Consider the following 17,879-nt stretch of genomic DNA (forward strand, 5'->3'; position numbering starts at 1 on the left):
TTTCCTTTGGCTCTGACAGCAGCATCCAGCAGAGGGCAGCCAGCCCACACAATTCAGACCAGCTGGATTCTTCCTTTTCAAAAGGGGCCTCTATATTTGCAGAATTCCCGCAACGGCTGTGGGACCATGTTAGCTCTGCTCGTTGATTTCAGTGCAGACGTTTGAGATAGCAGTGCAAGGGGAGATAAGCAGGAGGCAGGTTTTACTCCCATATTCCCTCCTCCCTTTAAATAAATAAATAAATTTGTATTTATACCCCGCCTTTCCCGGTTGAGAAAACTGGGCACAGGGTGGCTAACAACAAATTCAAAACACTTAATTGATGCAACAACAAAAAAACACAACAGCATAAAATACAGTATAAAACGTGAAAAACAATAAATTCAGAATTCAAAAATCAATTTAAGGGGTAAATCCATCCAATAAACATTAGACAGGGCTAGCTGGCTAAATTAGTCCTATTTGGGCCAGCGAGGAGACCAGGGAGAATTAGCTGTGGGATCTCAGAGCAGGTAATCTTCATTAAAAGGGGAGGGGGAGGGGGGGAAAGGAAAGGAAAGGAAGGGAAATAAAAGATCAGGCTAAGCTCAAATTGAAAGCCAGGTGGAATAGCTCTGTCTTACAGGCCCTGCGGAAGGAAGTTAAATCCTCCAGGTCTCATAGGACAGAGCATTCCACCAGGTTGGAGCCACCACTGAGAAGGCCCTGGCCCTGGTGGAGGATAATCTGACTTCCTTAGGGCCCGGGACCTCTAAACTATGATTATTCATGGACCTTAAGGTCCTCTGCGGGGCAGACCAGGAGAGGTGGTCTCATAAATATGAGGGCCCTAAGCCACAAAGTGCTTAGCTTTAGCGGTAAAAGTAGACCCCATCCACATTTATCTGTTCCTTACATTTCCTCCAAGGTGGCATACACACTTGTCTGCCTCTCCACTTTGATCCTCACAACAACCCTGTGAGGTAGGTTAGGCGGAGAGACAGCGACTGGCCCAAGGGCTTTGTAGCTGAATGGGGATTTGAACCCGGGCCTTCCAAGTCCCGGGTCGATGCTGTAACCGCCATACCACACTGGCACTATGCTTCATAGCTGAACAAATGTAGACATGTCTGTTTTAGAAATGGAGACCTGCTCTCTGCTCCTTGCATCTGGGTGTTGGCTGGTGCCAATCCTTTGATCTTGTCACCTGGATAAAACACTATAGCCCCCCACACCCTTACCTTGGAGTAAGGCCCACTGAACTCAGTGCGGCTTTCTTCTGAGTTGTTGTTTAGTCATTTAGTCATGTCCGACTCTTCGTGACCCCCTGGACCAGAGCACGCCAGGCACTCCTGTCTTCCACTGCCTCCTGCAGTTGGGTCAAACTCATGCTGGTAGCTTCGAGAACACTGTCCCACCATCTCGTCCTCTGTCGTCCCCTTCTCCTTGTGCCCTCCATCTTTCCCAACATCAGGGTCTTTTCCAGGGAGTTTTCTCTTCTCATGAGGTGGCCAAAGTCTTGGAGCCTCAGCTTCAGGATCTGTCCTTCCAGTGAGCCCTCAGGGCTGATTTCCTTCAGAATGGATAGGTTTGGTCTTCTTGCAGTCCATGGGACTCTCAAGAGTCTCCTCCAGCACCAGAATTCAAAAGCATCCATTCTTCGGCGATCAGCCTTCTTTATGGTCCAGCTCTCACTTCCATACGTCACTACACTGGTACCTTGGATTAAGTACTTAATTCGTTCCGGAGGTCCGGAGGTAACCTGAAACTGTTCTTAACCTGAAGCACCACTTTAGATAACGGGGCCTCCTGCTGCCACCGCGCTGCTGGAGCCCTATTTCTGTTCTCATCCTGAAGCAAAATTCTTAACCTTGAAGCATTATTTCTGGGTTAGCGGAGTCTGTAACCTGAAGCGTATGTAACCTGAGGTACCACTGTACTGGGAAAACCATAGCTATTATTATTATTATTTCGATGGACTGCATGTCAGTGGTGGGCGTGGCCAGAGGCAAAGTGGGAGGAGCAAAGGGTAAGGCTCATACAGTAGGCTATTTCTCAAGCTTCATTAATGCGTAACCCGGACAGTTTGGATACCCTCCAAACCGATGCCAGATATTTGTGCTTGTTTTGTGCTGCGAACCACACGCCGTGTTCTGCCCCTCAACCAGAGTAATTGATACTCAAACCGTGGGCCGTAGGTATTTCCCCAAACCCAACAGTGCTCAATTCACTCCATACTTTTGCAGTAGTTTGGGGCAAGTGGGTTCCAAAATGCTGGAGTTGCTCATGAATGAAGTTTAGAAACCCCCACACCCACCCCACACCTCTTTCCATCCAGAGTTCAGGCAAGCAAGAGGCATGACCTCACAGGAAGGGATCATTCTGTGGGACGTGTTGCCATGGGAGAATACAGAGGGCTAGATGAAGAGTTTTGCCTCTAAGTTCCTGCTATGTACTGAGTTGAATAGGATTCAGAATGCAGCAGTGTGATTGGTCCACAGAAGCCACCCAATCCAGCTCCAGGTGGAAGTGAATCCGCAACCTGATTGGCCTACAGGAGAATCCCGGAATTAGCCAATCACGTGCAGCCCATTGTGTAAATAATGTATATAAAGCAGACATTCTGGGGGAACTTCCATTCCTCCTCACCACTATGAGCTGAATAAAGAGCATGAAATCCACTCTCGACTCCGAGTATATTTCAGTTCCCCTGCTACTAGAAACCTTCAAATTCCTCCTTCGGCAAAGCTATTTCCTTTGCAAAAAGCTTTGCCGAGGTGCCGTTTTGCTCTGACTGAGAACGCTTGGCAAGCCAGGAACATGATTCAATCTCTCTTTGCAACGATGCCCTTGCCTGCCGTCAGCTATTAAAAAACTCCCGTTGCCTTCAAGAGGGAGCAGTTGATCTGAACCAACTGCGAAGCCCCTCCACCTCCTCCTCTTCCCTTGCTTCCCATTCCGGAGGCGTTTAAATAACCCCACAGCCACTCGCTAGCAATGCTAAGGTGGGTGAATTGCAGCTAAGTAGCACGCTTTCATTAACAGCCGGTTTTAATTGGAACCGGGGGGCTATAGAGCAGTTTAGAGAGGACTTTGGTAGAGTCTGTAATAATATAAGAGAGAGGAAATAGGTCGGGCGATCCCTTCTACGGGGTTCATCATGGAACCAAGGTGGCTGAGGTTCGAAAAAGTTTGGGAACCACTGCGCTAAAGAAACTGCACAGGAGATAATCCTGCACAGTGCAGGAAATTCTTCTGAATACCAGTTGCTGAAAACTGCAGGAGGGAAAAGGGCTCTTGTGATTGCATCCGGCTTGTGGGCTTCACGAGGGACGTGGGTGGCACTGTGGGTTAAACCACAGAGCCTAGGACTCGCTGATCACAAGTTCGGCGGTTCGAATCCCCGCGACCGTTGCTCGGTCCCTGCTGCTGCCAACCTAGCAGTTCAAAAGCAGAACAAAGTGCAAGTAGATAAATAGGTACCGCTTTGGCGGGAAGGTAAACGGCGTTTCCATGCACTGCTCTGGTTCGCCGGAAGTGGCTTAGTCATGCTGGCCACATGACCGGAGGCTGTACGCCAGCTCCCTCGGCCAATAAAGCGAGATGAGCGGCGCAACCCCAGAGTCGTCCGGGACTGGTCAGGGGTTCCTTTACCTTTACCTTTACCTGTGGGCATCACATTAGGGCATCTTTTTGGCCCCTGTGAGAGCAGGATGCTGGACTAGATGGGCCATTGGCCTGATCCAGCAAACTCTTCTTCTTCTTTTTTTATTGGCTTAAAAAAATTATACAGACAGCAAAACAAAGAAGCCTAAATTAACATTGCCTTCTACCAATACGAAATAATGATAACTATTACAATAATGAAAATACTAAAAGTACATTTACTTCCCCTTTTAAACTTCTATTCTGGAAGACAATGTTTGTTTTTCTTTTTAGTGTTTATATTGTTAACTTGTAAGATATGGATTTGTGTTTCCCCCCTGAATGTTGGTTTTTGTGTTTTGTGTATTGTTATTTTTCGATATTTTTCATGTTGTTGCTGTGTGGAAAATACTAATAAAAATTATTTTAAAAGAGAAAAAAGAAATGTTTAGCTGGTGATATATAACGATGTTGAAAACCAGCCCTCGTCAAAATTAAAGGTTAAACGTTATGCGTGTCTTGGGATTGTGTGACACAGCCTCTCAGGGTGGCAAAACCCCCTCTCTGCTCTGTGTCCCTCAAAACTTGCCAGAGTTTTGCATCCTCTGAACTTGAACGAACAAGGCAGTATCCAACTTCTGTTCCACTCCAGCTCCTCCTTCCTCCCTTGCGTCTATATTTCGCTTAATGCTTTAAGCGTTTGATGAATCATTCCCCTGCCCCCATCTAGCCACAAATCCCCGTTCCGAATGCGGGACCTGATGGATAGCTTCTCATGCTGCTTGCTGAAATTGCTTGCCACCTGTGGAACGGAGGGTTAGCGCAAAGGATGGTTTTGTAACATGCCCCTTCCTCTTGCTCTGTTTGCTTCCCATCACATCACACCGAAAGCACAGTAGAGAGAGGCTAAGTTTGGGGAGGCTGAGAACTTAAAGACTATTTGCAATATCCACCAAGAGGACCGACTCACAGCTGGGATGTTTGGCTGTCCCGTGGTGTGGAGTTTGGCAGTATCTGACAGCTGGCGCACGATGCTGTGAACTGAAAACGGGTTTGCTTGTTTTTCCAAAAGCAAGCTTCCAACTTCGTTTTTTTCCATGCTATTTTTTTTAAAATGTCTTTATTACAAACATGTAGATACATCCATTATAAACAAATAAAAGGAAAAGGAAAGGAAAGAAAACAGAAAAGGAATAAAAACAAAAAATAGATAACTAACTTCAAAAAACAAATATTTTCAAATTAACTTCTATATAGGGAATACGAGCCTTCTTTACACAGCTCCTTAATTCAAATTATGACTTTCTGCTAACCATTGTGCTAAGAATTTTAAAGTCTTAGATATATGTTAAATGTTCATAAATGTACCGACCAAGCATGTACATAGATCAGCACAGGAAGACAGACCTGAAACTATTTTTGATTCCCAAACTGACCAAATGTTTTCTCTGCAAGGTCAAAGGAAAATGGAAAAGCCTCCCCATTGTCTTTTCCTTCACAAATCCTGTCTTAAGGGTGTTTGAATAGGGTGAGACTGTGACCTGGCTCAGGAACTAAGTATTTTTCATTACAAAAGACTGGCCAGGCTCCCCAGGGTATCCAATCAAGTTAGCATTAACAGGTAACCTGTCAGATGAGATAAACAATGCACTCAGATTTCTGCTGTAGACCGCCTTTTCTGTGATGTAGGTATGATGTATCTGAGGGTGGTGGTCTTGGGTTACACCCCTTCTGTGATGTATGTATGATGTATGGGGGGGTGGTCTGGATCTCCAGGGCAGGGAATTTAAAGTTTCTATATAAGGGCAGGCACACCTTTGTTCTGGGTCCTCCTCCTTTCCTGCTTGTGGGGGGAGCACCCTGTTGCAACAGATCAATAAAGATCAGGCTTACTAGCTGCTTTGCTTCTCAATATTCTCTGGTTGCCCTCTGTTATTTTCTCCTACCAATAGGGAACCTATGTAAGGACTCTATATGGGCTCTTGGATACCCTATAAGGGGAAATGGGCAGATTTTGTCTACAACACCATGAACGTACTTAGTAAATCAATTCCCCCCCCCCCCAATAAGTGTATCTGGATTTTAAATCTTGGAGAAACAGTCTGATTGCCAGTGGGATTTAATCTATGTTAAGCCAAGTGATGCTCTGGAAGGCTTCTTTTTCCGTGTAATTTATAAAGACATCCCATTCACAAGCTTCCAACTTTGTGATTTGGTAGGGACATTTGAAATCAGGCAAGCCAGGGGTCAAGGAGCTCTAGGGCGAACACAGGTCATCCACAGGTCAGGAGAGAACGTGAGTCACGAAATGCACTTGGCTTTTATTCACAGAAAGTCACAACACGGCCGAGTTCCTCTGGCTCGCCTCATTCAGCTGGAACATAGCTGTCAACATTTCCCTTTTTTAAAGGGAAATTCCCTTATTCTGAATAGGATTCCTCTCAAGAAAAGGGAAACGTTGGCAGCTATGAGCTGGAAACATTGCTGAAACTGACCACTGGCCATGCCTTTCGCCTCTAACCTCTCACTCTGGATCCCCCCGCCCCCCCACAATATACTACTACTACTACTACTACTACTACTACTACTAATAATAATAATAATGAAATATACTCAGAGTTGAGAGTGGATTTCATGCTCTTTATTCAGCTCATAGTGGTGAGGAGGAATGGAAGTTCCCCCAGAATGTCTGCTTTATATACATTATTTACACAATGGGCCCCACGTGATTGGCTAATTCCGGGATTCTCCTGTAGGCCAATCAGGTTGGGAATTCACTTCCACCTGGAGCTGGATTGGGTGGCTCCTGTGGACCAATCAGACTACTGCATTCTGGGTCCTATTGTTCTAGGACCAATCAGACTGCTGCATTCTGAATCCTATTGTTCTAGAACCAATCAGACTGCTGCATTCTGGGTCCTATTGTTCTAGGACCAATCAGACTGCTGCATTTTGGATCCTATTCAACTCAGTACATAACAAATCATAATAATATTTTTTAATATATATATATACCCTGCTCTCCCCAGCCAGAGCCGAGCTCAGGGCGTCTAACACCAATAAAAATCTTCTTCTTCTTCTTCTTCTTCTTCTTCTTCTTCTTCTTCTTCTTCTTCTTCTTCTTTCCTCTTCCTCTTCCTCTTCCTCTTTTTCTTTTTCTTCTGTCCTCCCTCCTGGGGGCACTCTTGGGCATGGTTAGGCAAACTAAGCCCTGGGAGCCAGAGCCGGCCCAATCACCTACTAAATCTGGCGCACAGACGGACTGGGAATCAGCGTGTTTTTACATGAGTGGAATGTGTACTTTTATTTAAAATGCATCTCTGGGTTATTTGTGGGGCATAGGAATTTGTTCATTTTTATTTTTATTTTCAAAATATAGTCCGGACCCCCACAAGGTCTGAGGGACAGTGGACCGGCCCCCTGCTGAAAAAGTTTGCTGACCCCTGCTCTTGGGTGTGTGGCACCCACCACTCTTACCCACCCAGCCAATCCTTGACACCAGCCCTCTAAAAATTACTGCAATGGTCAGGTAGATCATCTCCCTCGTTCATAGCCTGCACGGCCATTGTTTCATGGTTATCTCTCACCTTGACATAGGAACACGAGAAGTTGATATTTTTCGCATGCCTCGCTCAGTCTTGTTCACAGTGACTGGGGGCAGCAGTTCCCCAGAGCTTTAGGATGGGAGTCTTGTTAAGTTGTTGGGTGAACATATCAGACGACACAGCGATTCTTCAAACAGCTCTTGTTTATTCACAGGCCAGAACAGAACTGAACTGAAGGGTTCAGTCAGCCTGCTTATATAGAGCTCCAGTACAACGCAACAGTAACAACTTTCTGTAACTAGCCAATCACTGAACATCACTTTCAATTCCTTATTTGCATATGTGGACCTGAGTGAAAACTATCTACAGTATCCCCCTGCTGGCCCAGGGTGAGAACTTCAGTACGTAACAAGTCTATTCCAGACATATTCTGCAGATGCCAGGGATTGAAACTGGGGTTTTTGGCCAACATAGCAGATGCTACTGGTCTCCCAGTTTAGTTCATAGGAACATAGGAAGCTGCCACATAATGAGTCATAGAGTCACAGAATTGCAGTTGGAAGGGACCCCAAGGTCATATTGTCCTTGTTTTATTATACTGTTGCATATGCTGGAAGCTGCCCAGAGTAGCTAGGGCAACCCAGTCAGATGGGCGGTGTACAAATAATAAAATTATTAGTATTATTATTATTGTCCAACTGCCTGCAATGCGCAGTCAGAGGCAGGAACGCTTCAATTGCTGGAAACAACAAGAGGGAGGATATTGTTATGTACTGAAGTTCTTGTTACGAAAAGGAGCAATGCTGGCTGAGTGCTCCAGATGGCTGGAAAGCCAAACAGGATGTTGATGTTTTGGGACTGTACCGTGGGAATAAGGGACAGTCTATTATGTGCACTGAGCACCGGATGTTAGCTCAGAGTGTCACATGACCCTGTACTGGAAGTACATGGGAGGAGTTATTCCCTCTCTGCTGTTGGTGTTGAGAGAGTGCAGACACGTTTTCTCTGCACTGCTGGAAAGACAGAAATAAAGGCATGTAAATACATTTCTGTCTGTCTCTCTCCCCTCCCTGGGGATGGCAGGGGGGAGTGGTTGTGTTCTTCTCACGTTTGAGAAGGATCGCCGATAAGAGATCTCGCCTTGTCTTGCCGGGAGCCGCTGACGGGGGAGATCAACAAGGAATCCAAGCCGGGCACCTGGAGAGTGGCCAATTCCTCTGACTAAGGCTTGAATCCCGATAACTGGTAGCAGACGCCGGTGGTTATCTGATCCAGGGGAATCAGCATGAGAGGTGAGAGGTTGATGGATCGTGTGCCATCCTCTGCACCACGGAAAGAAGATAACGTCTGCATTGCAGCCAGAAGCTGAACAGACGGCTGGACACCGAGAGGGGGTTTTTTCCAAGCATCGGAGCCCCAAAAAGGTATGCTGAATTTCGGGCTGAAAGTGTGAACGCAGATTGATTTATTCTCTGGTTCACAGGAGCTGCGTTTGGAAAAACAGCTCTGAGAACAAAGGCTTGCATACCAGGAATACTTGTGGCTAGATAAGAAATCCTATCTGACGAAAGGTATGCACGGTTGCTAGGCAACGACAGTCAGTACAGTGGAAAGTTACTGACACGTGGGGCTGGCTCAGTGAGAGCCTGGGAAAGCGAAAGTTGTTTTGTCTTCGCTTCTTTGCAAGGACTTTGAGACAGCTTGCATTTTGCCTGCCAGAGAGGCAGTAAACAGCCCAGAAAAGACTTTTGGATTTTACAGGCTCGAGAGTGAGAGCTGAGACTTGGATTCAAAATGGATGCCAAGAAGGGGGGAGGCTTGCTTTACCCGCCTCCCCTGACTAATGACAATTATTCATCTTGGTCTGTAAAGATGAAGGCCCTGCTTCAGAATCAGAGGATTTTTGGGGTGATTGAGAACCCCATCCCTCAAGCACCAACGCGAGGTTGGGAATCACAGAATGTGAGGGCCAAGACGGCTATAATTCTGTGTGTCTCGGATGATCAACTTGTGCATATTCAGGATTTGGAATACGCGCAAGAGATTTGGGAAACGCTGCGTAGAACACATCAGAGGGATGCTGGTTCTTCAGCGTTGCTGTATTTTGAGAAGCTGACCAATCTGAGGCTTGCGCCTGATGGAGATGTTCAAGCGCACCTGACGGAAATGAAATATCTGCGCCAACAGATGGTGGAACGCAATTTCCGTCTACAGGAGGAAGTGTTCTGCTTCATGATGATAAACAGCTTAAATCGGACTTACAAAACCGTTGCCAGTCAGCTTGGTTCCTTTCCGGCGCAAGATTTGACCGCGGAGAGGGTGTGTGCCGTTGTTTTGAATGAACACGACCGCCTTGCTGCTCTGGAAGTCAAGGACAGGGGGAGGGAGGAACGGAGTTCTAATTCCCCCACTGATGTTGCTACTGGAGAGAATGCTGTAACTTTGAACGTTGTCCGATGTTACAATTGTGGACAGGCTGGGCATCTTCAGCGGAACTGCAAGAAGCCACGCCAGCCTAAAGGAGCTAAGGGCCGCTCAGCAAAGCCTGAGGCAACAGGCAAAGGTCATACCAAGTCTTCGGTGGAACCTGCAAAGGCCATGATGGCGAAAGGAACAACGCCTGATGTTGGAAACTCGTTTATAATCGATACGGGCTGTACTTGTCATATGTCCCCACACAAAGGGCTCTTTTCAACGTTTAAGAAGCAAAGCTTCGCTGTGAAACAAGCCAACGGTCAGGAGCTGGACGCGACCGGGATTGGAACTGTGTATCTTAAGAGTCTGAACCTGACTATACACAATGTTTACTTGGTTCCTGAATTGAAGTTCAATCTGCTGAGTGTTTCGCAGATTGCAAAGAAAGGACTGAAACTGTCCTATGATGCCGAGAGCTGCAAGATCTTCAAAGATGGAGAGTTGTATCTTTCTGCCAGAGAAAGATGGACTGTATTTGTTGACTTTTGACCAAAGTGATTACATGGAATGTAATTCTGAGTCTAACTTGATTTCTCTTGCAGGTGTGACCAAAACGAGCGCCAAGAAGATGGCCAGGGTCGACAGAGCGTTTCAGCGGGTGTATGCTGATGTAATTGGTCCTCTAGAACCATCTAGAGGCAATGCAAGATTTTATCTTGTGTGTGTGGATCATTTCTCTAACTTTGTCTGGATTTATGTGTTAAAGAGGCCACAGGAAGCCTTGGAAAGGTTTCAGGAGTTTTGTGACAAGGTTAAAAATATGCATGATGCTAACATTGATTGTCTTTTCACAGATGAGAAGCAAATTTTTCTTTTACAGGATTTTCAAGAGTTCCTGCAAAAGAAGGGGATAAGACACAAGGTTGCTGTTTCAGCAGAAGCGTGGAACAGGGGTGTCTGTGTACGGGTGAACAAAGAATTGCAAAAGGGGATGAATGCGCAATTGCTTAGTTCACATCTGCCACATGAGTTGTGGGCGGAGTCGCTAATGTCGTATTGTTATACGTGGTTGAGAAAGGTTTTAAAAGAGTTGGGAAGTTCTCCTTTTGAGAAACTGTTCCAGAGAAAACCTTCTGTTGCCCATTTCAAGGTTTTTGGGTCCCATGTGAAGACAGAAGCTCCAGGTGGAGTAAAGAATGCCAGATGCATTTTTGTGGGATATGAAAAGGGTCTCTACAGAGTAATTTTGTCTGAATCTGGTCAGGTGATTCTCACAAAATTTCTAGAGAGTGCTCCTGAACAGGAGAGAGTGATAGAACACACATTTCCCACAGAGGACAATTCAGATGATGATGATGATTTTACAGATTACAGTGGTACTGAGAGCGACAGTGATAGCTCAGAGAGCTCTGTTGTCACAGTCATTGAGAGGAAATCTCACACAATGGATAGACCTTCACAGGTGAAGGATGAACCACTGTTTACTATTGGAACTGGTTCTCCTAAGAGTCCTGAGACTGAACCAGTGAGCAAAGAGGATCAGCACCTCTTACGCAGGTCTGAGAGAGTTACAAAGGGTGAACCACCCAAAAGGTACTCAAAAGAGTTTGCTAACTTAGCTGTTGCATGTGTTGCTGTTGTACACAACCGAGGACAGGTTGGAGCTGTGTCTAAGTCAGAGACAAAGACACAACAGAGAGTTGCTAGCCAAGGTAATGCAAATGCACTCATTCCTTGGAAGCCAGACAACCAGAGAGGTACACTGGGGAAACCAGTGGCAGGTAGTTCCGAGGGTGGAACTGAAACAACAGGGGAGTGTTATGTGTATAACAACTGTTTGTTTTCTTCTCTGGATCACGCTTTGCTTGCCGCAACACGCATTGATTCTTTTGGGGGAGGATGTTACGAAAAGGAGCAATGCTGGCTGAGTGCTCCAGATGGCTGGAAAGCCAAACAGGATGTTGATGTTTTGGGACTGTACCGTGGGAACAAGGGACAGTCTATTATGTGCACTGAGCGCCGGATGTTAGCTCAGAGTGTCACATGACCCTGTACTGGAAGTACATGGGAGGAGTTATTCCCTCTCTGCTGTTGGTGTTGAGAGAGTGCAGACACGTTTTCTCTGCACTGCTGGAAAGACAGAAATAAAGGCATGTAAATACATTTCTGTCTGTCTCTCTCCCCTCCCTGGGGATGGCAGGGGGGAGTGGTTGTGTTCTTCTCACGTTTGAGAAGGATTGCCGATAAGAGATCTCGCCTTGTCTTGCCGGGAGCCGCTGACGGGGGAGATCAACAAGGAATCCAAGCCGGGCACCTGGAGAGTGGCCAATTCCTCTGACTAAGGCTTGAATCCCGATAGTTCTCACCCTGGGCCAGCAGGGGGATACTGTAGATAGTTTTCACTCAGGTCCACATATGCAAATAAGGGATTGAAAGTGACGTTCGGTGATTGGATAGTTACAGAAAGTGTTACAGTTGCGTTGTAGTGGAGCTCTATATAAGCAGGCTGGCTGAACCCTTCAGTTCAGTTCTGTTCTGGCCTGTGAATAAACAAGAGTTGTTTGAAGAATCGCTGTGTCGTCTGATATGTCCACCCACAACTTAACAGATCTCTCTTCTTTCTCGTATCTAAAAATGCAAGAAGGGCCTTTACACTCACCAGAAGCTCTGCTCTGCTCTCGCCGGTCCTGGAAGGAGCCTTAAAAAAACTCCCATATGCTCAGAGACTTTGTGCCTGTTCATTGGGGGAAATAGGAAGCCCAGAGCACTTGTTCTTTAGATAATAATAATAATAATAATAATAATAATAATAATAATAATAATAATTTATTATTTATACCCTGCCCATCTGGCTGGGCCTCCCCAGCCACTCTGGGCGGCTTCCATAGAAACCAAAAATACAGTAAAATATCACACGTTAAAAACTTCCCTGAACAGGGCTGCCTTAAGATGTCTTCTGAATGTCAGGTAGTTGTTTGTCCCTTTTATGAAGAGGCACGTTGTGAGACCATTGATCCCCTGCTGGTGAGGCTTGCTGACCTCCCGGAAAAGCAAAAATTGACCTTTTCCTGTTAGGCAAAGATCAGAAGATGACCCGGATGGTCACCAGATTCTATGTACAGATCTGTAGGCGCAGACCATCTCCCAACTCAAACTAGTCCGTAAAGAAAATCCCCAGACTCGGTTCCATGGGAGACTCTGGGTCACCTCTCTGCGGTAAGGTAAAGGTAAAGGGACCCCTGACCATTAGATCGAGTCTCGGACGACTCTGGGGTTGCGGCGCTCATCTCGCTTTATTGGCTGAGGGAGCCGGCGTACAGCTTCCGGGTCATGTGGCAGGCATGACTAAGCCACTTCTGGCGAACCAGAGCAGCGTACAGAAATGCCGCTTACCTTCCCGCCGGATCGGTACCTATTTATCTACTTGCACTTCAATGTGCTTTCGGACTGCTAGGTTGGCAGGAGCAGGGACCGAGCAACGGGAGCTCAACCCGTCACAGGGATTCGAACCGCCGACTTTCTGATCGGCAAGTCCTAGGCTCTGTGGTTTAACCCACAGCGCCACCCGCGTCCCCTCTCTCTGCGGTATCTTATCTTAAAGTTTTAAGTGTCTATACGCTTATCGCATTTATAAATTTTAAATTTATTGTTGTACATTGTTTTAATTGTTTGTTTTCCTTCTGTGACTGTACCCCAAGTGTGTTTTATAAGCTGGTCTCTGACTGTAATAAATTATCTATCTATCTATCACAGGAGGGGAGAGTTGCTCCTGTGTTCGAATCCTGCTTTTGGGTTTCCACAGATATCTGGCTGGCCATTGTGAGAACAGGACGATGGATTAGATGGTCCATTGGCCTGATCCATCTTATTGATTAATTTATTGATTCAAACTCAAATACTGGGCTTATTATTAAACAGGGATTCAAAGTAATCCAGGGAACTTCTGTGCAGGTTTTTTTTTTCCTTTTTGGCCAACGCTGTCTTCCTTCAAGCAGGAAAATGTCGGCGGCCTTTCTGATCCCGAGGACAGAAGCAGCGGCAGAGTCCGAAGGGCGGCAGAGACCCGGAGCCTTGAGGTAAAGACCCCCCTCTTTACCCTTGAGCCCCAGGAGGTGTTGATTTTGTTAGCAAACAAGCAAAGCGTGTGACTTACTTTTTATTGTGGCTGCGCAGGTGCGTTCTCCTGGTGCGCTTGGAATTAGGGGAGCCCTGTTGGAACACCATGCCAGTTATGGGGTGAGTTATTGTGTGTCCCCCCCTTTTTTCTATTTTCTAAAAATATTTTTTATTGCTCAATTTCCACGTAGCAAATTATCAAGCCATATAATCGCCTACATAATTTCTCCCCCCTTTCCCCCCCCCCCGGGCTTCCCTCAGCTCCTCTCTGATTTCACTGCACATATTTTCTGTGCTTATTATAAAACTGTATATAACCTTACAGATCTGTCCATCGTGTTATCAACCATAAATTTGTGTGTGTTTATTCAAAACCTGCCAAGGAGTCCAGTTCATTTCGTTGTGTTTTTAAATAATTTGTGAAAAGTTCCCATTCTTCTTTGAAGTCACCTTTGTCATTGTCTCGCAATTTGTATGTCAATTTAGCCAGTTCTGCATAGTTCATCAATTTCTCTTGCCACTGTTCTTTCGTCGCGGTTTCCTCATTCTTCCATCCTTGTGCTATCAAGACTCTTGCCACTATTGTAGCATACATAAATAAGTTCCTTATTTTCCTTCTTTTTCTTTACATTTTCAACAAATGTTAGAGCCGGTTTTATATATTTTTGCTATCTGTACTGGTGTTATATACCACCTACACATCATTTTCATGTAATTTTCTTTCAGAAGGGAACAATCTGTAAATTTTAAATCTGTTTTCCACAATTTTTCCCAGTCCTCAAATTGTATATTATGTCCTATATCTTGTGCCCATATGAAGGATGAGCGCCTTCTGAGATGTGAATTCTGTGAAATCACTCTCCATTGGAGGCTTCTGGTGTAAATATGTACAAATAAATCATATTTCAAAGATATTGCAGATTCTGCAGTACCTCATTTCCCCCGAAGGAACACAGACCCTGGCTGAATGCCCAAAACCCCTTGGAATCTCGTGCAGAGACTGGGATGGCCAGTTAATGTGTATTAGGAGAGGGATGCTCTGCTCATGAAATCTCATAAGGACTACAGTGGTACCTTGGTTTTCAAATGCCGTGGTACTCAAACAACTTGGAACCCAAACTCTGCAAACCCGGAAGTAAGCGTTCTGGTTTGCGAACTCTTTTCGGAAGCCGAACGTGTTCCGTTTTGAGTGTTCCACTTCTGATTTGAGTGCCACGCTTCCGTTTTTATGCTGAGGTCTGACTGTTTTTGCTATTTATTTATTTTGCATTTTTGTTTTTGTGGCTCGTGTGTGTGTGTGTGTGTGTGTGTGTGTGTGTGTGGAACTGTGTGGAACCCAGTTCAGCTACTGATTGATTGATTGATTGATTGTGTGACTGCAGTACATTGTTCTACCCGGACGCTGAGGTCCAGCGCCGAGGGGCTTCTGGCAGTTCCCTCGCTGTGAGAAGCCAAGTTACAGGGAACCAGGCAGAGGGCCTTCTCGGTAGTGGCACCCGCCCTGTGGAATGCCCACCCACCAGATGTCAATGAGAACAACAACTACCAAACTTTTAGAAGATATCTGAAGGCAGCCCTCTTTAGGGAAGCTTTTAAAGTTTGATGTATTACTGTATTTTAATATTTGGTTGGAAGCCGCCCAGAGTGGCTGGGGAAGCCTAGCCAGATGGGTGAGGTATAAATAATAATAACAAATTGTTGTTGTTGTTGTTGTCAGATGGGTGAGGTATAAATAATAATAATACATTATTGTTGTTGTTGTTGTTGTTGTTGTTGTTGTTGTTTATTGCTTTCATTTTATGGATCAATAGTCCTGTTAGATAGTAAAATTCATGTTAAAATGGTGTATTAGGGATTGTTTTTTAAAAGTTTGGAACAGATTAATCCGTTTTGCATTACTTTCCGTGGGAAAGCGTGCCTTGGTTTTGGAACGCTTTGGTTTTGGACCGGACTTCTGGAACGGATTAAGTTTGAGAACCAAGGGACCACTGTACTTCCTTTACAGAGAAATTGCAACCTGATGTGGAAATGCAGTTAGCTAAACTGAAGGTTGGGAAAATGAGGAACTGACAAGAACCTCAACGGACAGATCTCACTAGCCTTATATGCCTAGAATTTGATTTCTCATCCATTCCTCCCTGTGCACATGTGATTTTCCCCTCCTCTCTTTCAAGGCTTATCCTGGGCCTCACGGAGCAAGGAGAATTAAGGTAACCCTTTTTGCAACAGCAGGTAACTCTCAATTCTTAGCTGTGATTCCTGCAGCCGCCTCGGGTGGCAGAGTCCCATGGGGTGGCACCCCAGCCTGTGCCCCACCTGCCCCTGCTGCTGCTGCTGCCAGAGAAGCATGGAGCAGTAAGCGAGGCTTTGGCAAGGGGCAAGGCAGCTTCCCTTTCTGCCTCAGGCGGCGAAATGGGATGGGACGTCCCTGATTCCTGGTATAGGGTATGTCCGAGAGACAATCAGTCCTCTATGAATTTGTCTGATACTCTTTTAAAGTCATCCCAAGTTGGTGGCCATCACTCATAGCTGTCAACCTTTCCCTTTTCTTGCAAGGAATCCTATTCGGAATCAGGGAATTTCCCTTTAAAAAAAGGGAAACGTTGACAGCTATGCCATCATAGCTTGGGGAGTGAATTCAATAGGTTAGCTATGCACTATCAGGGGCGGCCAACTCCCAAGAAACTGCGATCTACTTACAGATTTAAAAACTGGCAGTGATCTACCCCAATTTTTTTGGGTTCAGGTCAAAGTTTTTGAGCTTTTTGTAGGGGAGTTTAGCTTCTTTGGAGGGAGCCAGTGATCTACCAGTGATCTACAACAGACGTCCAGTGATCTACTGGTAGATCACGATCTACCTGTTGGACATGCCTGCGCTGTGTGAAGGACTTTCTTCTGTCTACTCTGAATCTTCCAGCATTCAGCTTTGGGTTGTTGTTGTTTTTTCTCAATGTGGAATTTTTTTATTTCACCATTACAGCAGAAGCTCTTTTGCCAGTTCTTATATAACTGTTAAGGGATGTGGGTGGCGCTGTGGGTTAAACCACAGAGCCTAGGACTTGCTGATCAGAAGGTCAGTGGTTCGAATCCCCACGACGGGGTGAGCTCCCGTTGCTCAGTCCCTTCTCCTGCCAACCTAGCAGTTCGAAAGCACGTCAAAGTGCAAGTAGATAAATAGGTACCGCTCTGGCGGGAAGGTAAACGGCGTTTCTGTGCGCTGCTCTGGTTCGCCAGAAGCAGCTTAGTCATGCTGGCCACATGACCCAGAAGCTGTATGCCGGCTCCCTCGGCCAATAAAGCGAGATGAGTGCCGCAACCCCAGAGTCGGTCACGACTGGACCTAATGGTCAGGGGTCCCTTTATATAACTGTTATAAGTTACATATATAACACATATGCAAGTCCTGTGAGTAAAATCAGTGAAGAAATATAATATTTTTAATTTATATTCTGGGCTGTACTCATGTTACATGTATGGTGTCCATTTACACAGATACTGCTTTGAGGCCTTTTGCAATCATGCAGTGTATAATTTTTGGAAATAATGGAAAAGCTACTGAAGTTTGAGTATATTAGCTTGTTAGTTGCTTACACTGTACAGGCTGTTATGACCTTCCAATGACATTGTTAGTAGCTGGCAGGCTGCCAATCCCTACTAAGGTGGGGCCAGTGTTGTGATTCGCTAATTGCAGCATTAAGGCGACCTATTGTAGACAGTGTGTGTGTTTTGCGTGGGCTGGCTTAAGGTATATAAACTGGGCCAAATAGTTGGATTTTTGGGCACTCCCACCACATGTGGAGGTATGTGCCTATGGAGGTGCACCCTCTCCAGCATTTTATGAAACTGATTTGTAAAAATGTTACATGGACAAAATGCGAGAGACATTACACATACTTCTGTAAAACAAGAAAATCTTTAATAATAATAATAAAGTATAAACTGGGCCAAATGCCCCTGTTTGTAGCATTCAGCTTTGTTGGTGTGGGAATGTTCAGGGTGGCAGGAGAGGATATATTGTTTATTAATATCCTTCCTAACTTGCACTGGCAAGTTCCTTTATGTAGCAGAGTTACATCCCCCCTTTTTATATGCACAGCAGATAGCTGGTTGCAGGCTCGTGTGAGCCTCTCACTATTATACAATTAAATCCGTCTCAGACTGAATTGTACGTTCCTGGTA

At 45.5% G+C, this 17,879-nt stretch overlaps 1 protein-coding gene across 1 annotated transcript in view; it reads left to right on the plus strand.

Moving 5' to 3' along the window:
* LOC310744058 (uncharacterized protein) overlaps positions 1 to 17,879 on the plus strand; it is a gene marked incomplete at its 5' end in the record, with an annotated part of 173,477 nt that overhangs the window by 73,103 nt on the left and 82,495 nt on the right. The window contains 3 exons of the mRNA XM_083574801.1: positions 13,580 to 13,660; positions 13,758 to 13,820; positions 15,875 to 15,910. Coding sequence (XP_083430927.1) covers positions 13,580 to 13,660; positions 13,758 to 13,820; positions 15,875 to 15,910 — 180 coding nt within the window. The remainder of the gene's footprint in view (positions 1 to 13,579; positions 13,661 to 13,757; positions 13,821 to 15,874; positions 15,911 to 17,879) is intronic.

The sequence above is a fragment of the Podarcis filfolensis genome (genome assembly GCF_964270895.1).
Source record: "Podarcis filfolensis genome assembly, chromosome: 10".
NCBI classification, from domain to species: Eukaryota; Metazoa; Chordata; class Lepidosauria; order Squamata; family Lacertidae; genus Podarcis; species Podarcis filfolensis.